At 39.4% G+C, this 24,756-nt stretch overlaps 1 protein-coding gene across 5 annotated transcripts in view; it reads left to right on the top strand.

Annotated features, from left to right (window-relative positions):
* INPP5A (inositol polyphosphate-5-phosphatase A) overlaps positions 1-24,756 on the top strand; it is a 429,845-nt gene that overhangs the window by 300,710 nt on the left and 104,379 nt on the right. For all 5 annotated transcript variants that reach the window (XM_073353963.1, XM_078853839.1, XM_073353965.2 and 2 more), the window contains one exon: positions 14,307-14,391. In XM_073353963.1, coding sequence (XP_073210064.1) covers positions 14,307-14,391 — 85 coding nt within the window. The remainder of the gene's footprint in view (positions 1-14,306; positions 14,392-24,756) is intronic.

Here is a 24,756-nt window from a genome sequence, read left to right as displayed (position 1 = left end):
TATCAGTGGTTCTGTCTCCTATCCAGTAACCTTTCTGTGACCTTCACTCTAACACTACTCTATGACTCCCTTTCTAGTTGCTGTGAACACACTGGGGCTTCAGTGTCTTGCATTGCACATAGCAAGTATGCAAACCTCCCTATTGTTTCAACCTCTGCAATGCTTTCTGAACACTTCAGTGATCAGATTAAATGTGAAAAGGTTTTACCCCAGCATGCACAGACATATTTCAGCATTATTTTAATAGTTTCAAATTGAAATAGATCCCTTCTGGCTCAAAGCTCTAGTGAGATTAACAGTAAACACAATGAATGTTTTAACCTAAAAATTGAATACCACAGTTACTCAGTTAGGTTGTACTGCTATCTACCACCCCTATGCTGCTTATTTCTGGTTTTAAGATCCCTTTTATTATGACACTATGCTATACAAATATACTTACAACATACCTCTTTATCAACAACTTTATTTATGGATGTTGAGCTGCATTTTGTGTAAGCTGTCTTACTACAGTCCTCTAATTTCACATGCAAGATGTGCCTTTGAAAATGCTAAAATGATCACTTTAAATATATTTTGAATTACTTTTATAATTCTGAAAAAGAAAAGGAGTACTTGTGGCACCTTAGAGACTAACCAGCTCACTTCACAAGCTACAGCTCACTTCACAAAAGCTTATGCTCAAATAAATTGGTTAGTCTCTTAGGTGCCACAAGTACTCCTTTTCTTTTTGTGAATACAGACTAACACGGCTGCTACTCTGAAACCTTTTATAATTCTGTATTTCTCACTACCTCTGAGTTACCACTATATTAGCAGGTCTATAGTTTGCTTAATACGCAGACCAAACATTTTGTTACTGATTTCTTTAGTACTATAAGGTACTTTATTGATGCAAGAGCTATTTTGTAACTATTTTTCTAAATATATAATATTTTTAAAATGTTGTTTTATACTACTAATTCCTTTACATGTATAATACACACAAAATATAGCAATTCTAGTGAGATTGTTCACTACCCAGAAAAATAGGTAAATTTTAAGGGGTATCCACAGTTCCGTATTTGTTTCTATCCACTTTTTGTTATGATTAAAAATATGCTCCTTGAATAACATTTTTGACCCTTGGATTGTTTCTTCCCAAGAAATGTGACAATACCCTTTCATCTCTTCTCCATCCTCAATTCAGCCAGTTTGGCAGAGCTATGGGGGGAAAGGATGGAGGAAGGTTGTTTTGTTTTGTTACTGTTTTTAAAACAAAACAAAACAAAACCCTCTTTTCAGTAGTGTCAAGCTAGGATAAATTGGCCAGGGGAAGCATGTTTATAGACTGTGTGAGGAACTTTGTCTTTGTGTGGGAATGTTGGTGACACTGTTATGGTTTGCCTGAATGAACTGCGATGACGCGGCTAATAAGGTATCCTGCTGAGTGCCACCGCATGACTTTCTCAGACCTCCCACTTAATTCTATTCAGCTCCAGCTCAGTGTAGCTAATTTTTCCCATTCCCTCAATTCTTTAGGCCCCCTTACAAACAGAAAAGTCAACTTTCACACCGAAGGCAAGATAAGTGCTTTAGGAAATAATCGTGTAAACAGAATGTTACCTTCTGACCTGCTGCTGATACCTTGACTTGGGACAAAACTCGCCAAGCTATTGCATTAGACATGGCTATTAAAGGAATAATGCAGCTGATCCTCCTTACAAAGTACCCTGAGAAATGGTTTAGCCAAATCACTCTGCCTCTTGTCACACTGAATTATGTTCAACTGCTTCCCCCACCACCAAATTACTGATATTTAGCTGTTTTTTCTCCTGTCCTTTTCAATGACAGTATGTTAGGGATAAGTGTGAAAGTAAAGTGAAAGTCAGTAATGTCTTATTATTTTCTGGCCTAACCTGAATGAATTGAGAACACATGTGTAGTAGGCCTGATAACTTTATAAATGAGAGTAAATTTTATAAAAGTACTGTTGATCTTCACTAGAATAATGCATATTTTGAGTGACACTCAAAAATAAATCACAAAGGGATTTTAATTGCTTTTGACAATTTTGAATTGCTGATTTAAAAATAAATGTTATGAATAAACTGTTACTTGTGATACTCCATATTATCTTTGATTAATTACATAATTAGACACTTTGAGATTTTCAAAGCCACTTACGGGTTTTGAGTCCCCAGTTCCCATTCATTTTAATTGCAAGTCCTAATTCCCTAGGTAACTTTAATAATCTCAGCCTTTGTGCCTTTACTTGATTAATAATGGTAGCCCAAATTTAGGACTTGGTTCTGCAAATATCTATGCATATGAGTAACTTTACTTGCCTGTGGAAGTGCTTGCAGGATCGAACCCTGAGGGTGTGTTGACTGCATAGTTGACTCAGGCACTCACTCAGGTTTGGTCCCTAACCTGATCCCAGCCACACACACAGCCCTCTGGCTTGAGTTTGCTGGTGCTCTCAGCACAGACAAGTGCACTTGTCTGGGGCTATAGGCTAAAGCCTGAGTGTCAACCCACCCACTTTGCAGTGGGATGTAGGCTAAAACATTTGAGTGCTGATGGTCCGCAAGTGCCTTCCAACAATTCTCTTCCTGTGTCCAACAGACAGAAAAGTTCTCCCACAATTCACTGGGAAAGAATCATAGAATGGGTCAGCTTACCACAGTGCCAAGAATCATGATTTATGACATGGTGACACATAGGAATGAGTGTAGCACTGGTATGGATTGGTCCCTCCATTTTACTTTACCATTAATACAAGAAATGTAGGGCTTTTATATGAAATTAAAAGATCTATTCATTTGGAAACAGTAAAAGGAAATACTACTTTGTTTGGCATTTAATATCTTGTGACTTCAGTGCCTAATAAGGCCATCACTGAGTCCCATACTGTGACTGGACTAAAAGAAGAATGGATAATTGTATGCCCACTAACATCTATAGCTCTGAAAATTTAAAAAATGAAGGGTGATCAAATATTAAGCATAAGCGGAATACCCAGGTCATTCAGTAAATTAAGAACAAAATTAATTTACAGTTGTGTTCACCATGAGCTTGTATGTACAGTGACCCCTGTTTATAACACTGAATAAGGTTGACATTATTAGAAATGTTATTCTGGTATCTAAAATGAACAGAGTCATAATATGGTTCTATTGTATGATGTTAGTACATACAAAATTATTTCAGAGTAACAGCCGTGTTAGTCTGTATTCGCAAAAAGAAAAGGAGTACTTGTGGCACCTTAGAGACTAATCAATTTATTTGAGCATAAGCTTTCGTGAGCTACAGCTCACTTCATCGGATGCATACTGTGGAAAGTGTAGAAGATCTTTTTATATACACACAAAGCATGAAAAAATACCTCCTCCCACCCCACTCTCCTGCTGCTAATAGCTTATCTAAAGTGATCACTCTCCTTACAATGTGTATGATAATCAAGTTGGGCCATTTCCAGCACAAATCCAGGTTTTCTCACCCCCACTCCCCCCCCCCCACAAACCCACTCTCCTGCTGATAATAGCTTATCTAAAGTGACCACTCTCCTTACAATGTGTATGATAATCAAGGTGGGCCATTTCCAGCACAAATCCAGGGTTTAACAAGAACGTCTGGGGGAGGGGGGGTAGGAAAAAACAAGGGGAAATAGGTTACCTTGCGTAATGACTTAGCCACTCCCAGTCTCTATTCAAGCCTAAGTTAATTGTATCAAATTTGCAAATGAATTCCAATTCAACAGTTTCTCCCTGGAGTCTGGATTTGAAGTTTTTTTGTTGTAATATCACAACTTCCATGTCTGTAATCGCGTGACCAGAGAGATTGAAGTGTTCTCCGACTGGTTTATGAATGTTATAATTCTTGACATCTGATTTGTGTCCATTTATTCTTTTACGTAGAGACTGTCCAGTTTGACCAATGTACATGGCAGAGGGGCATTGCTGGCACATGATGGCATATATCACATTGGTGGATGTGCAGGTGAACGAGCCTCTGATAGTGTGGCTGATGTTATTAGGCCCAGTGATGGTGTCCCCTGAATAGATATGTGGGCACAGTTGGCAACGGGCTTTGTTGCAAGGATAGGTTCCTGGGTTAGTGGTTCTGTTGTGTGGTATGTGGTTGCTGGTGAGTATTTGCTTCAGGTTGGGGGGGCTGTCTGTAGGCAAGGACTGGCCTGTCTCCCAAGATTTGTGAGAGTGTTGGGTCGTCCTTCAGGATAGGTTGTAGATCCTTAATAATGCGTTGGAGGGGTTTTAGTTGGGGGCTGAAGGTGACGGCTAGTGGCGTTCTGTTATTTTCTTTGTTAGGCCTGTCCTGTAGTAGGTAACTTCTGGGAACTCTTCTGGCTCTGTCAATCTGTTTCTTCACTTCCGCAGGTGGGTATTTTAGTTGTAAGAATGCTTGATAGAGATCTTGTAGGTGTTTGTCTCTGTCTGAAGGGTTGGAGCAAATGCGGTTGTATCGCAGAGCTTGGCTGTAGACGATGGATCGTGTGGTGTGGTCAGGGTGAAAGCTGGAGGCATGTAGGTAGGAATAGTGGTCAGTAGGTTTCCTGTATAGGGTGGTGTTTATGTGACCATCGTTTATTAGCACTGTGGTGTCCAGGAAGTGGATCTCTTGTGTGGACTGGACCAGGCTGAGGTTGATGGTGGGATGGAAATTGTTGAAATCATGGTGGAATTCCTCAAGGGCTTCTTTTCCATGGGTCCAGATGATGAAGATGTCATCAATATAGCGCAAGTAGAGTAGGGGCATTAGGGGACGAGAGCTGAGGAAGCGTGGTTCTAAGTCAGCCATAAAAATGTTGGCATACTGTGGGGCCATGCGGGTACCCATAGCAGTGCCGCTGATCTGAAGGTATACTTTGTCCCCAAATGTAAAATAGTTATGGGTAAGGACAAAGTCACAAAGTTCAGCCACCAGGTTTGCTGTGACATTATCGGGGATAGTGTTCTTGACGGCTTGTAGTCCATCTTTGTGTGGAATGTTGGTGTAGAGGGCTTCTACATCCATAGTGGCCAGGATGGTGTTATCAGGAAGATCACTGATGGATTGTAGTTTCCTCAGAAAGTCAGTGGTGTCTCGAAGGTAGCTGGCAGTGCTGGTAGTGTAGGGCCTGAGGAGGGAGTCTACATAGCCAGACAATCCTGCTGTCAGGGTGCCAATGCCTGAGATGATGGGGCGCCCAGGATTTCCAGGTTTATGGATCTTGGGTAGTAGATAGAATATCCCAGGTCGGTGTTCCAGGGGTGTGTCTGTGCGGATTTGATCTTATGCTTTTTCAGGGAGTTTCTTGAGCAAATGCTGTAGTTTCTTTTGGTAACTCTCAGTGGGATCAGAGGGTGATGGCTTGTAGAAAGTGGTGTCGGAGAGCTGCTGAGCAGCCTCTTGTTCATATTCTGACCTATTCATGATGACAACAGCACCTCCTTTGTCAGCCTTTTTGATTATGATGTCAGAATTGTTTCTGAGGCTGTGGATGGCATTGTGTTCCGCACGGCTGAGGTTATAGGGCAAGTGATGCTTCTTTTCCACAATTTCAGCCCGTGCACGTCGGCGGAAGCACTCTATGTAGAAGTCCAGTCTGCTGTTTCGACCTTCAGGAGGAGTCCACCTAGAATCCTTCTTTTTGTAGTGTTGGTAGGGAGACCTCTGTGAATTAGTATGTTGTTCAGAGGTATGTTGGAAATATTCCTTGAGTTGGAGACGTCAAAAATAGGATTCTAGGTCACCACAGAACTGTATCATGTTCGTGGGGGTGGAGGGGCAGAAGGAGAGGCCCCGAGATAGGACAGCTTCTTCTGCTGGGCTGAGAGTATAGTTGGATAGGTTAACAATATTGCTGGGTGGGTTGAGGGAACCATTGCTGTGGCCCCTTGTGGCATGTAGTAGTTTAGAAAGTTTAGTGTCCTTTTTCTTTTGTAGAGAAGCAAAGTGTGTGTTGTAAATGGCTTGTCTAGTTTTAGTAAAGTCCAGCCACGAGGAAGTTTGTGCGGAAGGTTGTTTTTTTATGAGAGTATCCATTTTTAAGAGCTCATTCTTAATCTTTCCCTGTTTGCTGTAGAGGATGTTGATCAGGTGATTCCGCAGTTTCTTTGAGAGCGTGTGGCACAAGCTGTCAGCATAGTCTGTGTGGTATGTAGATTGTAATGGATTTTTTACCTTCAGTCCTTTTGGTACGATGTCCATCTGTTTGCATTTGGAAAGGAAGATTATGTCTGTCTGTATCTGTACAAGTTTTTTCATGCAGTTGCCCCACTGCCATGTACATTGGTCAAACTGGACAGTCTCTACGTAAAAGAATAAATGGACACAAATCAGATGTCAAGAATTATAACATTCATAAACCAGTCGGAGAACACTTCAATCTCTCTGGTCACACGATTACAGACATGAAAGTTGTGATATTACAACAAAAAAACTTCAAATCCAAACTCCAGGGAGAAACTGTTGAATTGGAATTCATTTGCAAATTTGATACAATTAACTTAGGCTTGAATAGAGACTGGGAGTGGCTAAGTCATTACGCAAGGTAACCTATTTCCCCTTGTTTTTTCCTACCCCCCCTCCCCCAGACGTTCTTGTTAAACCCTGGATTTGTGCTGGAAATGGCCCACCTTGATTATCATACACATTGTAAGGAGAGTGGTCACTTTAGATAAGCTATTATCAGCAGGAGAGTGGGTTTGTGTGGGGGGGGGGAGTGGGGGTGAGAAAACCTGGATTTGTGCTGGAAATGGCCCAACTTGATTATCATACACATTGTAAGGAGAGTGATCACTTTAGATAAGCTATTAGCAGCAGGAGAGTGGGGTGGGAGGAGGTATTTTTTCATGCTTTGTGTGTATATAAAAAGATCTTCTACACTTTCCACAGTATGCATCCGATGAAGTGAGCTGTAGCTCACGAAAGCTTATGCTCAAATAAATTGATTAGTCTCTAAGGTGCCACAAGTACTCCTTTTCTTTTTTACAAAATTTTTTGCACTTAAGAACTGCCTTGTGGAGCAAGAGCAATGCATTTTGTGACCAAATGATTATAGCAGTGAAAAAGTTCTCCCACCAAATTCAAAGAAGAAACTTCTCTTTTGTAGAGGGAATGGCTGTAGTCTTTTTTAGAGAGCTTTCTGTGGTCTTTTTATTCAAGGGTTACCACAAACACAACTTAGAACTGGATGGATTTTAGTTTGTTCTTTTATGTAAAACTGAAAAAAAAAAACTTTGTAATTCTCTGCAGCTGTCACATTTTTGTTCACTGGTCTGCTGTCCCATATCCTGCCATAAACTGTTAAAAAAATAAAACTGTCCAGCAAGACCTAAAACTTGCAAGAATGTTAGGGTTGTTTTTTTTATAATCGGATACAGACAGCAAATAAAAGCTACATGAAATAGCACTAGATCCTCCCACTAAGAAACATTAAATTAATACTAGTGACATGGGTTGGCTGCTTTCTTTTTACATGATTCAGATTTATCACTCCATTGGGTGATTCATTGCAACCTTTTAAAGGATTATTTGATTCATGGCATGTTCAAAGGAAATTGTGATAATGGCAAATACCAAAGTACAATAAAACAACTTCTAAAGCTCTCCTATCTTGTTTGAAAAAAACAAAACATCTGCTATTCCTCTCTTGTTGGGGGAGAAGAAGGTGGTTTCTCATTTCTCCATGTATTTGACACTTAATGAACTGCATAAATTTATAATTGTAACTGGCAGGACCAAGAGGAATGGAACATTTTTCAGAGATGGTTCATTCTAGCCCAAACACCTGAATTTTTTTTTCTGAGTCTGTGTAAAACAATATTGTATACTGAGTTTTCATGCGTTCTGTTGCAGTCTGATCCCTCTAATGCAGGTGTTACTTCTTTCATTGACCAATGGAAGAGCAAATAATTTCCTTTACTATCTCTTCCTCTGTCAACTTGGACCCTGATTCTGCAATCTTAATCAAGAGGAGTAGCTTTTACGCCAGCAGTTCCATTGATTTTAATTGGGATGACTGACAGGAAAGTAAAGATTTCAGTATTAGGCCCTCGAGGTAGCAAGACTACTGAAGTCTCTCTAGTATTCAGGTTTTCTTGGATAAAGGAAAAGTCTTTGTAGCCAGGGCACTTCTTCACATCTATATATTTTTTGTTAACCCATTTGAATCCTATTAAAAGTAGGTATTTGGCTATTAATCATTTTAAAAGGCTATAATGCCTACAGGTTCACAGATTCTTGTCTCTTTGGAAGTTAGAAGTAGAGTAAGCTTGGATGGAATTCTTAATTACCCTGGCAGGCACCAGTGTCTAAGGAAATGACTACAAAACTCGGGCTGTATATACACAGGCGTTTAAGCTGAAGCTTTTTGATGCACATCAGGAAAGTCTCTATATCTGGGTCACACCATAGTCTACATGCAGAATGCCTGATCCATTTTCAGTTCACGTCATGTGAACACACAGCAACACTTTGCTGTGAACTCAGAGTGTCGCATTCTCCAGTGGGATCCCATGATTTGCTGCTGAACGGTGTGTGTCCTGGGATTGTTTTCACTGTGAACTGTGGGAAGTCAGGCTGGTTCACATTTTTAAAAGAAATCGCATATTTCCACTGTCTCCATCCCATTTGTAGGTGGGCTCATGCCATTTTTGAATTGCTGTTGGCCAGCATGGACCCAGGAATGCTCCGCACAGCTATGATGACAAACACAAATATGCCTGGGCTACTTGGGCTGTATTATAGCTCTCATACCCAGATGAATTTGGCATTGGACTTTCACACCAACTAGATGATTTGGGAGCAGGAAGATACTCTGCAATGGTGGCATCAGGATAAGGCAGAAGAACAGGGGGACACCAAGCTGTTTCCAGGTCACCCACATAGTGTTCAGCGCCATTTCTGAGCCCAGGAAATCAGCATGGATTGGTGGGAGCAGCTCGTTCTGCAGAGCTGGAATGACCAGTGGCAGTGAGAGAACTTCAGGTGGGGAGGGCTACCTTTTTTGAGATTTGTGCAGAACTGACCACAAAACTGCAGCGACAACATACGAACAATACAATCCGCCATCACCATGCAGAAACTAATCACCATTGCCATCTGGAAACTGGGCCCCCCAAAAAGTTTCCAGTCTGTAGCCAATTTTGGGGAGATCAGCTGTTTGGGCCATTCTCATATAGTTCTGTTAATGCCATTTACAAGGTGTTGTCTAACTAGATCATGAAGCTGGTAATGCTCAGAAGATTGTTGATAGCTTTGAATTGCATGGAATTCCCAAACTGTATTGGGACAAATGATGGAATTCAGGTGCCTATCATTTACCCTCTCTCCCTTTCCCTAGCCTTCTCCCCCAGCCAGGGCATAGAATTTATAAGCAGATAGGGGTATTTTTCCATGGTGCTCCAAGGACTGGTGGACCACCATGGAAGGTTTACAGACAAAAATGCCGCATGGTCTGGGAGGGTCCATGATGGCAGGATCTTTCAGAACTCAGTACTTTTTAAATTAATGGTGAACGTACTGTTTGCACTGTGGACATTAATGGTGTGGAGGTTGGTCCAGTTATTCTGGGAGACCTGACTTATCCCCTGTTGCCTTAGCTAATGAAGCCATAGAAAGGCCACTTTGACAGAAGGAAGGAACATTTTAACTATGGCCTAAGTATTCGTAGAATGGTAGTCAAGTGGGAATTTGCCTGTTTGTGTTAGGAACCAGGACGTAGGCGGTCTGGCCTAGTGGACACAGCAGGCATCCCGATCAGCTCTCTCTGCCTCTGCTGCTGCCGGTTGATTACTTCCACTTTCACATGGTGTCTGGTTGACCGGTCAGTCCATAACTCTAGTGTTCGTATCTTTGAGGTTCTGCTGTACTTAGATGGGTGACTAGGAGGCAGAGAAAGGTCTTATTCAAAAAGGCAAAGGGTAGACCAGCTTGATACTCTGTGAAGTTATGGTGTCCCCCCCAGAACCACTGCAGGAGTAGAAGGGGCTTGCAAGCTGTACCAGGGGCATAGGGCATCCAGCCATTCCCTGTAACATGTGCAACAAAACAGCTATTTCTTAGGCTTAGGTCCTGCTATATTTCTCCTGAAGACTTCGGAGAAAGAGTGCAGAGAAAAACAGATAGGATCCTACAATGATTGTCAGCTACTATGTGAGTTACAGGGCTTTTGTACCTCAGCAGAGAGCAATGTAGTTTGTGCCTTGCCCAGACATGCAGTGTGCACTCATATCTCATGTAAACTACAAAAACCAACCACATTTCTTTTCCTCTAAGTCCTGTCTCAGTAAACGTTGAATTTTGCACAAATGAATGCTTCAGTTATTCATATTTGCTGCAGGAGGAAGGGTGGGAGAGTGGCACAGACTGCAGCTGCACCATGCTGGCAGGCACCATTTTGAAGCAGCAAAAGGGCTGAGTTAGGAGGGAGGGAGGAGCTCCTAGTTCACCTCAGCCAACAATAATAATATATAATACATTGTAAATATAAGTAATTACATGCCAAAGTTCCCTCCAGGGGATCAGATTCTTCAGTCCTGGCCTGGGTTTCTGGCTGGGCCTCGGGTTCAGCTGATGCAAGGCAGGAATTGAGGTCAGTAGTAGCAGGGCCGGACAGGGGCTGGCTTTCCAGCTGGCCATCATCAGGTTCCTGGGTCCCAAATGGATCTTAGCTGTCAGGGGCAGCTCCTTTCAGGCATCCTCCTGCTCAACCTCCAGTGGGTCTAGCTGGCCGTTGTCTGGTTGAACTGTTGTTATGTAAAATCCTGTCCAGTTCATTAAAAAATGGACAGGTCCCATGTCCTCTACTCGATTGTCTCCTTTTATCCCTTGTTTCAATGTACTTTCTCCTGAGCTGCTTATTCTTTATCTGACACTGATCAGTGTCCCAGTAGTGACCCCACGCAGATATCTGCTTTGGAAAGTCCACAAAAAGGTCCTTAATCTTGTGGCTGACTGCAAGAGCTTCCTGAACCAACGCTTCTCCCCAGGTGGTGATGAAATCCAGCGTCTCAGCGCGGCTTCAAGCAGTTGCACAAGGCGTGTCATGGGGCTTCTTGAGTGCAATTGTGGTTGTGTTGCCAGAATAATGATACACTGGGATCCAGGAGCAAATCGGCAAAATCTGGCTCCGCAACACTTTTTAAAGGAGGGAAGCATCATTCTGGACACTTGACACAAGGGCATGGAGGGCACACCAGTTACTAACAGGGACATGTTAGTAATGATCAACCTGCAAAGCATTATGAGATTGCCATTGGAGGCATGCAAAAGATGGTGTGCAACAATTGTGTGCACACACACAAAAGACGAAACTAATTCAATTTGAAGCAAACCTAGTCCACTTTGTGAGAAGACTCCAGAGTTTCCAACAAATGTGGAGCTAGTGCACAGTGATGAGTTGCGTCATATGAATGCAAGCTTTTTCAAACCAGACTAACTTGATTTGATCACATTGACAAGCTCCAGAGGTCAGCTCTTAGCTGTGCCAACTGACTTGCTATGTCATCTTAGGCAGATCGCTTTACTTCTTTGCCTTGGTGTTTCCACCTCTAACAGCGTACTACCACTTATAAGACTACCCCACACTGACATTCTGAAGATGAAATTAGTTAATGTCTTCACAATGCTTTGAATATGTAAAATACAACACCAAGTGCTAAAGAAGGGCTCATATAAAAACTTTGGATCCAAACACCCTCCAATTTTGAGCAGGGAAGGTAAGGGGTAATTAAATTATTGTATCAGAATATAAGAATTGTACATCTTGGCCCCATTCTCTATTATTATTATTTTATTTATTTATTGTAATACTTTGTAACAGATAAAATAGGCATAAAAGTATGGAATAAAATGAACAAAGAGAAACAGTGATGTGGCCATTATCACCTGCATATTTTTCTGTAGGTAATAGTTTTGCTAAACAGTCTTCTGACCAGGTACAGTCAGTATGCCACCCTTTAAAGTGAACATGTAATATCTACAACCTGTTAGTCTTATTTGTCCTGATCTTATAGTAAAATTTTGATTCCCTACATTTATATGTAGTTATTAATTAATAACAAATTTTCAGCATTGGCAACCAGCATTTTTGCCCATTAGTAAACTGATTGGGATTTTTCTAATTAATTTAGCTATCAAAAGTTCTAACTGGCAATTTTTTGGCACAATGTGTTTATTTGAAAAAATCATCTTTGCATAATACAATTACAGATTTCATCTTCATAATATCAGTTTGTTTTAAGAGGACTTCTTTAGACCTCGATGTCATTCCAGTGATATCTCTCAGCTTTTTGTCAGCAGTAAATGGCACCAAGCAAAGCCAAAACTGGGATATGAATCAGGAAAGTTGGCAAAGCAGACGGAGCTTTTCTTGTGTACAAATCGTATATCAGATTTTGCAATGATAGTGTGAGCAAATTGTGGTAATGTAAATGGTTTAACTTTTAAGTTCTCATTTTCCTCATAGTCCATGAGGGGACTAATCAAACTAATGTTATGTATAGGTCAAAACTGACAGGCTTTTCTTAATGGTTGGTTGCAGCTGACAGTGGATAGTATTTATTAATAGTACCTGCAATAATTTGTCAATTGAATGGAGGGTTTTGAAATTTTCTTAGCAGAAAAGGATAGCTCTTTGCAGGAGAATTTGCTTCAAATAATCACTGTCATAGGTTCGGTGTGCATGAGTTTTTCAGTGAAATAATATTGTTTATGTAATAGATTGCCATTGGGTAAAAATGTGGAGGGATACTTTACAAGCAAAGCAGTATCTCATTTAAAGACCCAGGTGTTTTCTTACTTTATAGCTTTGAAATGTCCAAATGGGGGTAATTTATTAAAACTTTAAAGCCATTTTAAACAAATGTCTCCTATCTAGGCATTATAGCTCCAGAAGGCCACTTACTGTAGGTTTCTTTATAATTCTTTAACTATCCATGTGGGCCCTTACCTCCAGCTCAGTTGGGATTTCTGTCATCATCATGCTTATGTTATTTATTTACTTCCAGAGTACATTTATGTAGTGCCTTAGATTTATTGGTTCTTTGTTGTGCACTGTGCGCCTAATATGGTATAAAAGTATTTTGTGCTTTTTGTCCAGTGATTTTTTTTCTAATTATAGTCATAATATTCTGGTCAATTACTTCATGTCTTCAGCAGTTGATAATAGGAGATTGATTAGTTGGTCTCTGTTCCCAAAATGAGATGCTGATTCAATGACCGATTTACTTGATTTTATTCCACTTTGAAAGATTTGGCCAATACCAACATCTCTAGAAGCCTGTACAATTTTTAAAATTATTAAATAATAAACACTGACCTAAGTTTTTAAAAAATCACTGAAAAAAGTAAATAAACAGCCACCCCTCACTCAGCTCCCAACTCTGATCAAAAGCCTGAGAAAAGATGTAAGCTTTACACCATATCCTGAATGTCATCTGTCTTGGTGATAGCCAATTCCAGAATCCAAAGCCTTCCAATGAGAACATCTTCCTGCAGATAAGCAATTCTAAGGATTTTTAGCTCATATGTCTCAAATGTGATAATGGTACACAGAGAGGAGGTTTTTCAGTCAGCCATAACCTTGGCTACATAGGACTTCATAGATCAATATCAGGCCAAATAGTAACAAATAATACTTAGCACCTCTGTAGCACTTTTCATCCATAGATCTCAAGGTGCTGAATAAATATGGGGAAACATTATGGACCTCTATTTTACAGATGTCAAACTGAAGCAACAGAGAGTTTGAGGCAGGTATTTTCAAACGTGTCCATTAATTTTGGATGTCACAATTTTTGAGTGTTCACCCTGAGACACTTAGGAGCTGATTTTCAGAGGTGCTGAGCACCCACAGCTCCCACTGGAGTTAGTCACTATTTCTACCATCTCCTCAGGATGCTTTCCCTGGCTTCTGAGCACCTCTTCACTTGTCTGGACTGAACTGCAGCCAGGTTACTCACATAGAAGCCCCTGTTTTAACCAGGGAAAGCAAATAAACCATACGCATATGGATATGAGGAAAAAGAAACAGAACTACATATCATCTGCATGCTTATAACAGTACAGACCAAACAAGCTGTTAATATATAGTGAAGTTTTATTCCAAATAAATTAATGCTGTTGTTGACTGTTCACAAATAATTTTGCTAACGCTGTACTTAAAAGCGAAATGTGATTGTGAATATATAGCTTTTATTACAATATATTTTAACATTTTGCAATTACAATTCCAGGGATTTTTTTTGTAAAGGACTTTTTTGTTTTTACATAGAAAGCTGCATAGACAGCAGTTAATGTATTTTTGTCTGCCTTTTCAGAATTAGAGATCAGCGGTTTGAGAAGGTTTCATATTTTGTGTTTGGAGATTTCAACTTTCGACTGGATTCCAAATCAGTAGTAGAGGTAGGACTTACTCCTTTCTTCATCTCTTGGCGCTATCTAAGGGTTTTCATTTCTAAAATTTGTTTCCCTTTGGAGAGAAAAACAGAAAATAACTTAACAAAGCAATCTTAATGTTGACATCAAACTTGCCAAGGAATACTTTTAGGGGCTTTCAACATGAACATCTAACAGGTAACTCAAAATTATTATTGAAAGAATTTGATTAAATAATAAAATAACACCACTGAGATAGCAAGAGGTACTAAACGTTTTCAGTCTCCCAAGAATACAATTGTATTATGATAATCAAACCCGTTGGAACAGCAAGGTTGTTATTTATGCCATTATTGTGAAAAAAACTGGTCGTTTTTGTCCAAAAAGGCAATGAAGGTTCAGGAAGCTATAGTGCTAGGATTCGCATTTCTGAGGATCAAGAGGACTCGTTTGCTACTTGTAGAATGTTCATTTGCCAGCCAGTGATTCTCTCAGTTCAGTGAGTTTTAAAATGGACCTCAAACATGATGAATTTACTATAATCACTATGGGCCAGATCTTGGCAATTCCACTTACATTGGGGCAAGGCCCCAAATGCAGCTGAAACACTACATTTCTATTGTGTGGGGGAGCATACTTTAAAGAGCACATGCAGAGGGACTGCACTGAAGACTATTGCTCTGTGATTGTCTTCTTTACTGGACAGCAATTCCCTAGGGGGAATTGCAAGTGTGATCAGTGGGCCTCATATTTTGACCAAAGTCCCAGGGCTGCAGGATGGAGAGGGAGGTTTCTGTTCCCTAAACTGCTGCTTTGGTCATTTGTGCAAAGCACTTTCAGCTGGGCTTTGTGCATGAGGCCAAAATTTCATTTTAAGCTTGTGTCTGTTCTTATTGGTATATCTCATAAAGACTAATTCCTATTTGGCTTTATTTTTTAAGCTAAATACATGTTGTTTTGCATGTGTAACTAATGAGGAAAATGATATAATGCTAGAGATATTTCATAAACTTCTATGACAGAATTCCACAAAACCCACAAACTCTGTGACAATATTAATAGATGACATTTTTGCAAACTTCTGTGATATGAGCATCTCAACATGGAAATATGAACAGAAGATGTATCTGAAAATCAATGAGAATACAATAAACCTTTTTCACAAGTCGAGATTACCTTGATTTACCTGGATCTGAGCTTTAGCAGTAGTCTCAGGTTTAACAACTACTTTATTCTCCTGTTTACCCTCTTTAAGTCTCAAAGGTATTTTAGTGTTCCTTTGGCATCCTTGAGGGCAAGTATGCATCTTCTAACCCAGGGGTTCTCAACATTTTTCTTTCTGAGACCCTCCCTCTGACATGCTATAAAAACTCCATGATCCACCTGTGCCACAACAATTGTTTTCTGCATATAAAAGCCAGGGCTTGCATTAGGGGGTAGCAAGCAGGGCAACTGCATGGGGCCCCACGCCGCAGGGGGCCCTGCGAAGCTAAGCTGCTGAGGCTTCAGCTTTAGTCCCGGGTGGCTGGACACAGTGAGAGCGTGGCTTTGGCTTTCTGCCTGGGCCCCAATGAGTCTAATACCATCTTGGAGAACACCCTAAAACCTGCTCACGGCCCCCCAGGGGTCTCGGACCCCTGGTTGTGAACTGCTGTTCACACCCAAAGGTTGATACTTTGTGGTTTAAGCAGCAGGAAGTACTGTGTCTCTATGCTCAAAGTCAAGGTACCTTTGCCTAGAGATGCAATGCATTCCCATTCCTCATGTGATTAATCCCTACTCTGATGAAAAATCGGGGTGTGTCACATGGCAGCACAGTATAGAGAGGTGGAGTTTAGATAAACCTTCATCTTTTTATTCACTGCAATCATTTTTAACTGTAGTTAAATGTTTTAATTAAAGTGTAATTGGAGTGAAATGGAAGGACTGATTCAGAATATGCAATTTCGTATTGTCTATGTTAAGGATCCCATCTTTGTCTGTTATATTGGTACTACCCCAGTAACTTCCATATTTACAGAAAGAAGAAGTAGGCTATAGAATCATCTATTTGGGAGTAGTCTATGCTATTTTTGTACTTTGCTCGGGGTACACTAATGTAACTGAGAGCACTTGTATATGAGAAAACATCTGTCAATCAATCTTCAGCAGTACTGTATATAGGACTTTATCCTGTGAGGTGCTGAGTACCCTCAGCTTCTACTGTTGTCAATGTAATCAATCAGGATTGAGCCCATAATGAATACTTTCTTAATTTGCTGATTTTTATTAAGGTTTTAATTAACGTAACTACATTTGGATTCAATTAGAAATATTACAAATAGCTCACAATTTTTTCGGAAGTATGCATGTGTATATTAGGTACAAGTATTATATTTCTTTATATGGTGTCTTCTACTTACAAGATATGAAAACTTATCAAAATCCACTCTTTAAAGAAGTCATTAGAAAAAAGGCTGAAGTTTTCTCTTCCTTTTTAACTAAAGTGGAATTGGAATTTTTTTCCTTTAAAAATGTATTTCTGTGTCAGTCTGAGAAACCCAGGTTCAAGAGTCAGGCCTAGCTATTAGAAATGGAAAAGATCTAGCAGACTGTCAAATCTACCTGCTGCCCTTCTATTGCCCCAGCATCTGTCATGTATGGGATTATCCTTGCGGAATATTGTGTTCCTATCTATCCTCTTTTTGAATATCTACAGAGATGGAAGTTCCACAAATGACCTTGCTAGGATATTCTATCATCTACACCTTCTTCCTGTAAAGTGTCTTTTTCAAATATCAGATCTCAAAAGAGGGAATTATTATTTAGCATTAGAGTACAGAACTGGTAGTCAGGACTGCTAGGGTAAAATCCTGGCCCTCGGAGTCTTTGGTAGAATGGCACTAAATGGATATGAAGTGTAATTGATCATCATCCTAGCTGATAATATAATGTTTGTAAAGCATTTCAAAATGTTAAATGCTATAAAAGTGCTAAGTTCATATTAAATGAAGAGTAATGGTCAACCTCCTAAAAATAACAAGAGTCTAAATTTAGGCAGGCCTCCTGGTGACATCATAAACCCAAAAAGTGAAGCTAGAGTGGCAGGTACAATTATAATCTTATGTATCATTTTGGTTTATTTCATTGATTAAATCACCTTTATGCTTGATTTTTCCATTAATTACTGTGGACAGGCAAATCTTGGTTTTTCAGTTCAAAATCTTTTAAAGAGATTCACTTCTAACAAAAGAAGTAATGACACTAGTAATGGGGAACAATATTTGAATCATACAACAAATATGCAGTAATAAAAATGTTAAGAATAACCATCTTTAGTACCGGCATAGCACTTTTCATCTTCAAAGTGCTTTACAAACATTAATGTTTGCTACATATGTGCACCTAAGGTTATAGAAAAGGTGCAGTTTAAACATGAATCAAACTTTTTTATACTTTCTTTGTGGAAGAGCTCTTTTGGAAAAATTGCATTGTTTTCTGTTTATTGCTTTATTAGACAACTAGTATGCCACATTGCCCTGTGCTGTATGATCATGTAATGAAAGATGCTTTTGAAACAGTGCATATGCATGCACAAGGAACTATAGTCAAAGTTGCTTTGAAAATTTTAGCTCTGAATTTCTTTACATATGTCCAATTCAAATCACAACCTTAACACTGTAGACTTTTGAGCTGAATATGTGATATGTACTGGTATGTCCATAGGATTTACAAGATTTAAGAACTGGCTATGTCTTGTGCAAATCACTTCATAGAACAACTGGCAAAATGTTACAGACATTTTGCCAGACATGGTGCTGGCAAAATGTCTGTAACACCATCTTGACACAGAGAGGTTGTTTATGAACTGATAACAGGTATACAGGATTCTGATTGGGAAAGATTTTGTGATATGGTGTAGGTTCTTAGAGGATAGGGGTGTAAACTGAAAGTGTTTAGTTATTAGTAACTTGTAATTAAAATGATTCCAAAATAGAACCTTAATTACTTGAGCTTGTGTAGTGTTTATCATGCTCAAAGATCCCCAATCACTTTACAAACTGACTTCTAAATATAACAGCCCTTTCCTGCAGTAGCCCCTAAATCACACTGAAGTCAAGGGGAAGTGAAATGAGTTGGTCTTGGTCACACACCAAATCATGGCAGAGCAGGGAACAGAAACTGAGTAATTGTGATTCCCAACCAATACTCAATGTTAATGCAGTCAGATTTGACAAAATATTGTAAATGTATGGCAGGTTGAATTTGTGATTTGGTATCTAAAGGGAGCAGGATGTAATCTAGACTTGAACCTTTCAAGTAACAGGCTGGTGTCCTTTGGGTGTTTTGGATATATGCACATGCAAAGATCTTAAGCATTAATTTGATTGTCTGGAAGTCTGTAAAATGCTAGTGTTCTAAGGGTTAATCCAGGGTACTGTTATCCTTGTGTATGTTAGTAAATTTATCTCTGCTTTTTCTACTGACCTTTTCCCACACCTCATGAGACAGCAACTGCCAAGCACTTAGTTACTATAAGATGCTACAAGCAACAGATGCCATTTGTTGAGCTATAGGATATAATATCCAAACAGCAGCAGAATGTTGTATATTTCTAAAATCTTTCTCAACAGAGCCATTGAAAGAGGAGAGAGGAAGGCTACTTCAGGACTCCCTATACCTAAGTACAGTGTGCTAAATCAGATGCCAAAATGTTGCTCCTATTAATTTATAATTACTATACAATAAATCATTAGTATATAATCCATTAAATGTTTTATGGGAACCTTAATCTAAAGCTTTATTGATTTCTTTGCTAGGAAATTCTGCTTTACTGTTGTTTGAAGTAAACCAGGGGGGATCAATAAAACAGGGCTAAGCTTCTGGTGAGTCTGAGATCCCTGTGTGCATGAACCAGTGTGTCATCTATAGGGATAAACTGGCAAAAAAGAAATAGGATCTCAGTATCATAGCAAACATAGCAAATACTGGAAAAGTGCAATTGTTTTACAATAGACTTCAATTATAGTACGAGTATAATCTGTAGTTTAGCACCGTGATGCACAGTAAAGATAATTTTAGAAAAACAGCTGCTGTTTAGGCATGTCATCTACTAAACTTTTCAATGGCTTTTTTTAATACGGAGGGAAGCTAACTGCAAGATTCCAATTGTGAAACCTAGTTTTGTTTGACCAAAGTGGAACAAAAAAGACAGAGCATCTGAAATCATAGACTATTATTTTCTAAAGCACATACATACATGACATTTGTGCGTATGTGCTACCTCTGAGATTGTAGCCAATCCTGTGCACCCGCACAGGGAGTTGAAGGTGTAAGATGCCCTGGCACTGGGTACCCAACATTAATTGCAGAGAGTGGGAGGGAGCTGTCTTTGTGGAATTGGTTGGGGGAGTGTGCGCTGCCTCTTCAGCCTGCAGGGGGACATGTTATAGGCAACAACGTGCAGCCCCTTGCACAATGCTCATGGCAAAGCTATGATTTGACCAAAAGGATGTGAGAGCCACTTCATTAGCAAAAATGTTTGTTTCATAAACTGGTATTTGAAATACTTAAGTTACAATAAAAGGGAGATAACACTCAAATGAGTTGGCTCAATACGAGTGAGTCCAAAATGGAAGGCCCCCATGATTATGAGGGAAATATACAAGATATGCTCGTGCACAACCTTTTTCATTTGGATTACACTGACACTTTGAGTTACAAATCTTCGTAAAACAAGAATTTAAAATGTAAGCACTACCAGATCTTTAGTTATCGTGGCACTATGTTGCTGTGGCAATAAGCCACAAGAGTTTGTCTTTTAGCTGAAGCCTTGGTAAATCACCACTCTCGCTAACTACATTAACCCACTAAAGAATAAACATCACTTCATTGCTTTGTTACCCTGCACACCTAATCAATTGCTGGATCCACTAGACTACTGTTAATTGGTATCTACTTTGTCACAGTTCAGATAAAGTAGACGTAGATTTTAGCTCATTATTCTTTTAATCATAGCTGTTCCAGCTGTGTTTGCTCTAAACGGCATCGTGACTTTCCTTGTTTATGTCAGTTCTGGGCTTAAAATAGTAGAATTAATTAAAATAGAATTCCCTATAACCATATAATGGAAAGTACATCATATAATATTATAGGAATGATATGAGAGAAGGAACTAGAGAGTATTCTAATGGTAATATATAGCTTACAAATTGCATTATTTCTGGTTTTTGTCATCTGATCCTGAATATGCCTTTTTATTTAACCGTTGGTGAATTTTTAGCTGTCATGACAGTGACAGATTGATAGCCAACACAGTGTAAGTTTCCACTCACGTGTCAGCCAATGCACCACAAACTGACCTGCAACACCCACATGCATGGATAGTCTTGTGTATCTCCTTATTAGAGACTGCTAGATGTGCTGACTTGCTTTGGTGGTTTTCTGGTAAGGACACTAGGAACTTAAGGGCCCAATCCTGCAAATCATCATGTTGTAGGGTAGCTTCACTCATAGAACTATTCATGTAAGTGAAGTTAGCCCTTGTTCAGAAGGATTACTAAGAGTTTAGTATTAGGCTGTAAAAAGATGTGTCTTCTATATCAACATGTCTTTTACAATAAAATAACTACATCCTTTTTACTCGTGATAAGTGTCGGGGGTAGCCATGTTAATCTGTATCCACAAAAACAGAAAGGAGTCCGGTGGCACCTTAAAGACTAACAGATGCATTTGAGCATAAGCTTTCGTGGGTAAAAAACCACTTCTTCAGATATATCTTGTTGTTTTTACTAGTGATGACACTGTTTTAGACTGAGACCACCAGACTCCATTCTTTTGTACAATATGAGTATATTGTACCTTTTAAATGTAAATGTCTTACAGCTGCGCTTTTGAAAGAATACTTTTTTTAAGAAAACATTTTGTGAACGTTTTAAAAATATTTTGCTGACATAGCACTCTCTTTTACTGAAAATTGTCTAAGAGTCTTCTTTCTTTTTTTCCTAAAAGTGTTCCCAACAGAGAGGCGGGAAAGTAGAATGTGTACTGATTAATAAAATAGGTACAAGACAAAGTCTCATGTGTAATGAATATGTTATATTTAGATCTGCTCAAGTTTTGTTCACTTTAAAATCTGATGTCTAATTCAATAATGTTTTTATGACAATCAATTATATTTAACTCATCCTCCATTTATAAATTTGGCCAACGTAGTATTTATTGATAATAGAGTTGCAAAGCTTGCTTAATAGGCTGATTTTTGAAAGGTCCGCATCTCCATTTGAAATATTTTAGGGGTCCACAATAGAAAAAAGGCTGAAAGCCACTGGTATAAACAGTAACAACAAGAAGTCCGGTGGCACCTTAAAGCCTAACAGATTTATTTGGGCATAAGCTTTCGTGGGTAAAAAATCACTTCTTCAGATGCACTTTTACCCACAAAAGCTTATGCCCAAATAAATCTGTCAGTCTTTAAGGTGCCACCGGACTCCTTCTTGTTTTTGTGGATACAGATACTCGATGTAAACAGTGGCTTTTTTTGGTCATTTTTTCTGATGTTCTGCTGTTACCATGGTGATGGAAGTTAATAACACATCTGCATAGTGTAATGCTCCATCTCTGTACTTATCAAAAACGTGAATTGTGAATTTATTGCAATGTGTTATTACAAATGAGGATAATAATGTATTTCCTTTGAGACAAAATGCAAATTGCCTTGTAAGACTTAATAGCAATGGGGTTTGACTCTGAAAAAATCTGCAGTAACTGAAGGTATCATGTAGCTTGAAAATGAAACCTGTGCTAGAATGTTAGAACAGTTTTAAGAGTCCATATTAAAGCCCCAGTCCTTGAAACACTTAATAGGCACCTGAGTAGTCAGCAAGACTAGTCCTGTGTTTAAAGTTAAACCTATGCGTAAGTGTTTGTAGGTTCAGGGACTAAATGGGAACTGGATGACCATTAATTGAATAATACATTAAAATAAGGATGATGAAATTTTAAAGCATGACATTTTAGGGCTAAGAAATGAACAAAACTTAGTAAGTAAAGTTTAGAGGGGAGGCACGTGAGGGATTTGATCATGAAAGTGTACGTTCTCTAATTTTGCACATGTAACAAAAATAAATGAAGTTAATATGAATGAATGAAATAGAACATCTCACTGGTCACCGTAAGTGAATTCTCTTCTGTCAATCACTGAGAGCAAGCAGCTTACTACCTTCTTCCTGCTGTGACTGTTGTAGACCACACAGGGTTTTACACTGTGACAGATCAGATGTCATTTTAATCTCAGAATTTGGCATGCTTCTATACATATTTTGTTAATTAAAACAACTAACCAGTGTCTAATGTGTTCCATCACTTTCAAAGATACTTCACTGCGGTAAATTTGGGAGTAGAATTGATCCCATAAATCTTTCTTTGCCCCCCTAATTCATAAGGATATATGGAAGTGTTAGGGAAAAGGTCATGACCTCTGTCTGTAAATTTGTAAGGCTGCCTACACACTGGTGTCCAGTGCTAGCTGTCATTTTGTGCTTTTAACATGCCGAAATGCCCTTTCCCCTCTGTTTGTTAGAGCAGATGTTCTTGATTGATTTGCCTGGCATGGGGGAGGGTTTTCACCCCCAGGGGTTTGGCTTTTCATCTATAGTTCTTCAAGCACTGAAGCAGGAAACAGGGAGCTTTCCATAAAGTGGGCAGTGTTCTTCTCTATGGAATTGCTAATCACACTTTCTGCATGATCCGCCACCATAGTGTGTACCCTCAGATTAACTCCTGGTCCTGCAGATGGAGACACAGTGCATTCTTTTGAGTTATCTTCAGGGCAGTAGTTTCAGTCTTGCCTCTAGAAGATACATTGCCTCTCTTACTTTTTTTTAGCCTCAAATTATTCAAGCCACAAGCTAGACCACTTTCCTTGTTTTGCAGTAGCATACCAGCCAGGAACTGCAACATCTCCTTCTTTCCTGCAGACACTCCAGGAACATGATTGTCTAATGAATGCTCATTGTTCCCTTTAGTGGATCAGTGGTAAAAATAGGCTACCTTACGATCTCCTGTTACTTCTAATTAGGTGAGCGAAGTTGGCATGTTGCCTTATTTGTTTAGTCAGCGCATTCCTTTCACAGGAGCAAGCAAAAGTTGGAACACTTTTCTATAATATAGGCCTCGATCTGGGAATATTGTCACCTTCATTGGGCAGCAGTACACTGTAGCTGGCTATATTAAATCTCTCGGGATATCAGAGGTTCTTTCATAACTAAAAAAAAACTATCCAACAAAGAGGTTGTAACAAGGTGGTCTGCCCCTTTACAGGCCGGGGGCCTAGGGCCAGCCACCCTTGTTTGATATCAGACCCAGCTAGATAGAGGTCAGGTTTTCGATAAAGGACGGAGTGAGCTAGTTGGAAGGGAGCTGCAGGAGGGAGATAGGTTCTTGCAGTTGCCCCTGGAGTAGGGGGTCGAAGTGAAGGATGTGTCTTCCTTTCAGGATTCAGAAAGGCAAGGGGAAAAGCCTCTGTGAGCTGTAGCCCATGGTGCGGGCAGAACCGCTTTTTGTTTGAATGTTTTATCTAAGTTTGAAGAATAAAACTGTGCCCCAAAAGAGACTTGAGCATGTGAGTCCTTTGTGGGCAGGGGAGACAGACCAGGAAGCCTACAGCAGCCTACCAGTATATCTTTCCAGTCCTGGGTGTCCTCCTTTGGTGATATAACCTGAGTTAGTATAGTAAGTGTATTTTGTCTGCTTTAGGATATAAACTTACCCTCTCTGAGTGAGACCCTCTGATACCTGATTCTCTAAAAGTTCCTTATATTTGCGGTAGAAACAAGAATGGTACCTATATTGCTTCTTCCCAGCCCCAACATTCCTTAGTACTGCTATTAATCTAATGTATAAAAAAAGCTTTTATAAGAAATAAAGTTCTCCTCATCCAAAGAAAAGACCATTAGGATAAACTTTTGTATCCACAATTTTTTTTCCTAGATGTGATCTCTGCCGTCCGCTTGTCCCAAGAAACATTATTACTTTCATTTTGCACTACACCCAGCAGTAACAAAGTAGAAGTTATAGTAAATTGAACATCAGAGGATGGGTAAGATGTCTGCATCATACATTAAAATTTATGAAAATAGTGACTCAAATGAACAACTTAGTGGTTTCCAAGTGCTACATACTACAATAGATTTAATGCTGTATCTCAAAACCCTGCACAAGAAGAATAAAAGCCCCTGGGCTTAAACTGAAACTTCATTCTAATACAGCTATATCTCATAGGCAGGTGTCTCTGTGCTAGATTTCAGCAAAGAAACCATTTGAAAATACATGGACGTTTAACTAAATTAAATTATTGAAAAAGAGTGTTTTGAAAAATGAATACAAAAATCACAAAATCACATTGCTTTCGAT

This window comes from Lepidochelys kempii, chromosome 7 (assembly GCF_965140285.1).
Source record: "Lepidochelys kempii isolate rLepKem1 chromosome 7, rLepKem1.hap1, whole genome shotgun sequence".
Lineage (NCBI taxonomy): Eukaryota > Metazoa > Chordata > Testudines > Cheloniidae > Lepidochelys > Lepidochelys kempii.
This window is presented reverse-complemented; position numbering and strand designations above follow the sequence as displayed.